The 6311-nt window shown below is 29.2% G+C and overlaps 2 protein-coding genes across 2 annotated transcripts; both read left to right on the top strand.

The window, feature by feature from the left end:
- The first annotated feature begins 3645 nt into the window (after nt 1-3645).
- On the top strand, nt 3646-4440 carry LOC111686117 (hypodermin-A-like). The gene has a single exon (XM_023448419.2). It carries the CDS (start codon nt 3646-3648, stop codon nt 4438-4440), a length of 795 nt encoding a protein of 264 aa, XP_023304187.2.
- A 475-nt stretch (nt 4441-4915) lies between these two features.
- LOC111686116 (transmembrane protease serine 11B-like protein) lies at nt 4916-5695 on the top strand. Its single transcript, XM_023448418.2, has one exon. It carries the CDS (start codon nt 4916-4918, stop codon nt 5693-5695), a length of 780 nt encoding a protein of 259 aa, XP_023304186.2.
- The last annotated feature ends 616 nt before the right edge of the window (nt 5696-6311 follow it).

Here is a 6311-nt window from a genome sequence, read left to right as displayed (position 1 = left end):
GTTCTAGTTCTGTTCTAGTTCTGTTCTAGTTCTGTTCTAGTTCTGTTCTAGTTCTGTTCTAGTTCTGTTCTAGTTCTGTTCTACTTCTGTTCTAGTTCTGTACTAGTTTTGTTCTAGTTCTATTTTGGTTCAGTTCTAGTTCCGTTCTAGTTCTGTACTAGTTCTGTTTTAGTTCAGTCCTAGTTCAGTGCATCTACCAAAAGTTTTTTCTGTTAAATACATTTATTTAACAATTGTCCCCTTTTGTCACAATTTCATATCTCGTTTTATTTAAACCACAAAAATGTCAATTATTAATTTTTGAAACTGCAGAAGCAAAAATTTGTCTAAAAATTTAACGCCAAACATACATTTCAAAAACTAATAAATGACAATAAGAATTCCACAATAATTTGTCTCCCTTTTTACCTGGACTCTTATTAAACTTTAACTCAAAATTATGACAAATATTTTTGTTTTTTGCACATGGTTTAAATTTTTTGACATATTTTTACCAAAACTTAAGGGAAATGTAAACAAAAACATATGGTGTGATGAGAAGAGAATTCCTTCTTTTTTGAAAAGGAAATGAGCAATTTATCTCTATATACATATGTAAGTGTGTAAATGAGAGCTTGTGTAGGTTAAATTGACTGTTTACAACAACACTAAGAGTCATGCTAGAGTGTTTCTGAAGTGTTAAAGAAAATGTAAATATGAGCAATCACAAAACCGTGACATTTGAAACTGTTGTTTGATCAATAGAAATAACGATAAAAGAGGAAAAATTAAGAAAATTTTGGAGGTGGAAAAACGCCTTTCTTTTAAACGCTTTATTATATTAAGCTAGAAAAAATAATTGTATGTAAATACATTATAATGACAATGATAAAAAAATTTATGAGATTTCAAACTTAAAGAAATTTTAGAATTTTTGAAAATATTAGAAACATTTCTGTTCAAGAATGAAAGATAAGAGGGTGTGTCGAGAAGCAAAAGAATATTACAAATGTTTGGGAAAAGATGATTGCATTCGATAAGACCACTAGGGATTAGGAAAAGAAATTGTTTTAAATTTTATAAGAGTATTATAGTTTTTAGTTTAAAAACAGTTTATTCTATAACAATACTTAGTATAACAGTTTTATTATTAAAAAAAGTTGTGTATAACAAGTATTTCTATAGAAAAAATGTGTATACGAGTTTTTTTTGTACAGAAAAATGTAAGTATAAGAGTTTTTTCCATAGAATATTTTGTGTATAACAGTTTTCTCTATAGAAAAAAATTGTGTATAACAGCTTTTTTTTATAGAAAAATGTGTATTTTTACAGTTTTTACCACAAAAATGTGTGTTTTTACAGATTTTTATAAAAAAGAATGTATAACAGTTTTCTCTATTAAACAAAAATGCTTATAACAGTTTTCCTATATAGAACCAAAATGTGTATAACAATTTTCTATTAAGAAAAAAAATCTTTGTATAACAGTTTTTTCTATAGAAAAATTAGTGTATAACAGTTGTTTCTTTAAAAAAATTGTTTGTTAAATAGTAATTTTATAAAAAAATTAGTATATAATAGTTTTAATATGTGTATAACAGTTTTCTCTGTAAAACAAAATGTATATAACAGTTTTTTCTATAGAAATTTGTTTATAACAGTTTTCTCTATAAAAAATTTGCGTATAACAGTTTTCTCTATAAAAAATTTTGTGTATAACAGCTTTCTTTGTAGAACAAAATTTATATAACAGTTTTCTCTATAAAAAATTTGCGTATAACAGTTTATCTATAGAACAAATTGCGTTTAACAGTATTTTCTATAGAAAAATGTTTGTATAAGGGCTATGTCTCTAAAAAATCTTTGTATAACAGTTTTTTTCTATAGAAAATATTGTGTATAAGAGTTGTATAATAATATTTACTATAATAAAATTGCTATATAACAGTATTTTCTACAGAAAATTTTGTTTTTTTCTTAAGGAAATTTTTGTATAATAGTTTTTGCATAGAAAAATTTGAGTATAACAGTTTTTCTGTAGAAAAGTTTTTGTATAACAGTTTTTTTCTACTGAAAATTTGCATTCAAAAGTTTATTCTATTGAAAAACTTGTGTAAAACAGGTTTTCTATTAAAAATTGTATATTACTTGTGTATAACAGTTTTTTCTCTGGAAAAGTTTTTGTATAACAGTTATTGCTCTTAGATATGAGTTTTTTCTTTAGAAAAAAATGTGTATAATATTTTTTTCTAGTTTAGTTGAGGTTCAGTTTTAGTTTAGTTCTAGTTCAGTTTTAGTTCAGTTCTAGTTCAGTTCTAGTTCAGTTCTAGTTCAGTTCAGTTCTAGTTCAGTTCTAGTTCAGTTCTAGTTCAGTTCTAGTTTAGTTCTAGTTCAGTTCTAGTTCAGTTCTAGTTCAGTTCTAGTTCAGTTCTAGTTCAGTTCTAGTTCAGTTCTAGTTCAGTTCTAGTTCACTTCTAGTTCAGTTCTGGTTCAGTTCTAGTTCAGTTCTTGTTCATTTTTAGTTCAATTCTAGAACAGTTTTTTCTACCGAAAAATTTGTGTTTAACAGTTTTTTCTATTAAAAAACTTGTGTATAACAGTTTTTTCTCTAGAAAAGTTATTGAATAACAGTTATTGCTCTTAAAAATCTGTGTATAGAAGCTTTTTCTATTGAAAAACTTGCGTATAACAGTTTTTTCTATTGGAAAACTTGTGTATAACAGTTTTTCTATAGAAAAAGTTTGTGTATAACAGTTTTTTATATAAAAATTTAAATTAAACAGTTTTTTATGGTAATAACTGTTTTTTTTTTTTATAAAAACACGTAGAACAGTTTTTTTCCATAGAAAATTTTTTGTCTACAGAAAAATTTTGATATAACAGTATCTAATGAAACATTTGCCCATAAAAATTTTAGTCTTTTCTTCATTATAAAGCTGGGTATAACAAAAGTTATTAAGAAACTTTACACATAACTTTAAACTACTTGCTTATAGAGAAAAAAAAACACAACCCATAGTGTTTACTAATGTAATTAATGTTATTAACATTTTAACAGTCTTATTATTCGTAAACATTTCACTTAACAGCTTGTTAAACTTAACAGTATTACTAAATAACAAAGTAAGATAATGAAAAAAAGTATTGCTTGCTTTATACAGTCATTGCTATTGTTATGACAAAGAGTATAGTTTACTTTTAGGCGGAGTTTTAATATGACAAACAAATAACACAGGGTGTTTCAAGTATTATGAAAACTAAAATGATTTCGTTTTGAATTTATCTTTAATAATTTGTTACCTTAATCTTTTAACTGGAAATTTTAGATTTTGCTTATGAAAACATTTGTATATTTACCTGTAAATAGAAAGAAATAATACAAAAAATTAATGAAATTTTTGGAAAATATTAAGAATTTCTGTTGTTGTTTGAAAATATTGTAAAACTCATATAACAAGTTAAACATTTTAACATATAATTGTTAAATACTCAAATACTGAAAAATTGTCAAACTAACTTTGGGCAAAAAATTAAAATTATATACTTTAATTTGCCAAGTTTAACAATTTCACATTAAATTTCTATAAAAGAAAATGTTTCTTTGAAAAATTTTCGAAATTTTAATTTTCAATGGAACCTAAAACAAAACGAATCAAATAACCAACAATGTTTTTGTGTGCGATAACATTTACTGCAATTGTTAGTCTAATACACTTTTCACAAGCTATTCCCGATGGACTTTTAGCTCCAGAAGATCGCTTTGGTTTTATGGTGGCTATATACGATGAAGGGAAATACATATGTGGCGGTACAATTGTATCCGTATACTTTATAGTAACAGCAGCACATTGTTTCAAACGAGGACGTGTTACCCAGGGTGTTCAAGTTGTATTTAATACAAACGATTTAAACAATATCGAAGGTGATAATGTACGGCGAGTAGTGGATATTATTACACATCCTCGCCATTCAAAGATGACTATGGATTTCGATATAGCATTAGTCAAGGTAGATGATGATCTGCTTAAGCCAGAATATCCACATGTAATGAAATTGGAGTTGGCACAAACTTATGATATATACTATGGCAATGATGCCATAGCTGTTGGTTGGGGCCAACAAGTTGAGCCAAATGATGTGCGACCGGTTCATCTAACCTATAAAGCTATTAAGATATGGCAACGTGATGACTGCAATTCGCGACATATATGGGGACCTGATGCGTATTATCTTAATCAACCGTTGGTAAGCGAACGCATGTTGTGTGTTGATGTACCAAATGTTGGACCCGGCACTTGTGTAAGTGATGATGGTTCGGCTTTGATAACAAATGAAACGGAATTTTTGGGTATATTATCATGGCGTTATGATTGTCAAGAGCCTGGTAAACCATCGGTGTATACTAGTATTCCCCTGATGAAAGCTTGGATTTTGAAAACTATGACAAATTATCATGAATAAAAAATTCATACAAAATCAAAATTTCACTGTTTTAGTTCTAGTTCTGTTGTAGTTCAGTTCTTGTTCTGTTCTACTTCTGTTCTAGTTCTGTTCTAGTTCTAGTTCTGTTCTAGTTCTGTTCTAGTTCTAGTTCTAGTTCTAGTTCTGTTCTAGTTCTAGTTCTAGTTCCAGTTCTAGTTCTAGTTCTGTTCTAGTTCTGTTCTAGTTCTGTTCTAGTTCTGTTCTAGTTCTGTTCTAGTTCTGTTCTAGTTCTGTTCTAGTTCTGTTCTAGTTCTGTTCTAGTTCTGTTCTAGTTCTGTTCTAGTTCTGTTCTAGTTCTGTTCTAGTCCTGTTCTAATTAGAATTGTTCCGATTGTTATTAACCAGTAAATTAAAATTTATTGCTTTAATTGCAAAATAAAAATTCTTATAAAAACAACACGAAATTATTTTTTTAAGTAGTTCTTCTTTCAATATTATTCTGGATGGAGTAAAAATGCGGCTAATAATTTTTACAACCATAATCACTTCCATTGCCTACAATATTTACGCCGTTCCTGGTGGAGTTTATACTACTCAAAAGTTTGCGGTTGCTATAATCGATCAACAGAAAATGGTTTGTGGCGGATCGATTCTCTCTATAAAATTTGTAGTTACTGCAGCCCATTGCTTTGAACGTGGCAGGGATACTAAAGGCATAGAAATTATAGTTGGTATAAACGACTTAAATGCCACGACGGACGAGAATAGAAAATATGCCAACGAGATTATTATACATCCACGTTATGCTAAAGTTACCAGGGATTTTGATATTGCTCTGGTACATTTGAATGAAGATCTTACTTTAGGTGGATCTGTGGAGAGAATAGACATGGTATCGGGCAATTATGATGAATTCTATGGAATGGAAGTTCAGGGTGCAGGTTGGTCATCAATTGGAGAGGGCTATGCTGAACTTCCCACTAGACAAAGTGAAAATTTATTTAAGGTGTGGTATCGAAGTGATTGCACTTCGCGTAAAGTATTGGGACCAGATGCCTATTATTTATTTGGACCATTGATTAGCGAGCGAATGTTGTGCGCCAGTAACCTCAAAGGTTTTCCAGGTACATGTGATGGTGATGATGGCTCGGCTTTGACAACATACAGATACGAATTGATAGGTATTTTATCATGGCGTTATGATTGCAAAGAGAAGTCAAAACCCTCAGTGTATATAAGTATACCTTTAATGCGCAGTTGGATTATTAGAACTTTGGGAAATTTTGAACATTGAAATAATTTTTTTTTTTTTTATAATTTTAATTGTAAATTTTGAGCAAATGTCTTTAGATTTGATTAATGTTTACTTTTAATGTTTTGTTTCAGTCCAGATCTGGTTCAATTGATTTTCACTTTTAGTTTAGTTTTTGTTCAGTTCTAGTTCAGTTCAGTTCTAGTTCATTTCTAGTTCAGTTCATGTTCTGTTCTAGTCCTGTTCTAGTTCAGTTCTAGATCTGTTCTAGTTCAGTTCTAGTTCTGTTCTAGTTCTGTTCTAGTTCTGTTCTAGTTTTGTTCTAGTTCTGTTCTAGTTCTGTTCTAGTTCTGTTCTAGTTCTGTTCTAGATCTGTTCTAGTTCTGTTCTAGTTCTGTTCTAGTTCTGTTCTAGTTCTGTTCTAGTTCTGTTCTAGTTCTGTTCTAGTTCTGTTCTAGTTCTGTTCTAGTTCTGTTCTAGTTCTGTTCTAGTTCTGTTCTTGTTCTGTTCTGTTCTAGTTCTGTTCTAGTATTGTTCTAGTTCTGTTCTAGCTCTAGATCTGTTCTAGTTCTGTTCTAGTTCTGTTCTAGTTCTGTTCTAGTTCTGTTCTAGTTCTGTTCTAGTTCTGTTCTAGTTCTGTTCTAGTTCTGTTCTAGTT

Source organism: Lucilia cuprina, chromosome 3 (assembly GCF_022045245.1).
Source record: "Lucilia cuprina isolate Lc7/37 chromosome 3, ASM2204524v1, whole genome shotgun sequence".
Taxonomy (NCBI): Eukaryota; Metazoa; Arthropoda; class Insecta; order Diptera; family Calliphoridae; genus Lucilia; species Lucilia cuprina.
This window is presented reverse-complemented; position numbering and strand designations above follow the sequence as displayed.

Excerpts from the sequence above, each read along its gene's own strand:
- LOC111686116 (XM_023448418.2), top strand. The coding sequence starts at position 4,916 with ATGCGGCTAATAATTTTTACAACCATAATCACTTCCATTGCCTACAAT.
- LOC111686117 (XM_023448419.2), top strand. The coding sequence starts at position 3,646 with ATGTTTTTGTGTGCGATAACATTTACTGCAATTGTTAGTCTAATACAC.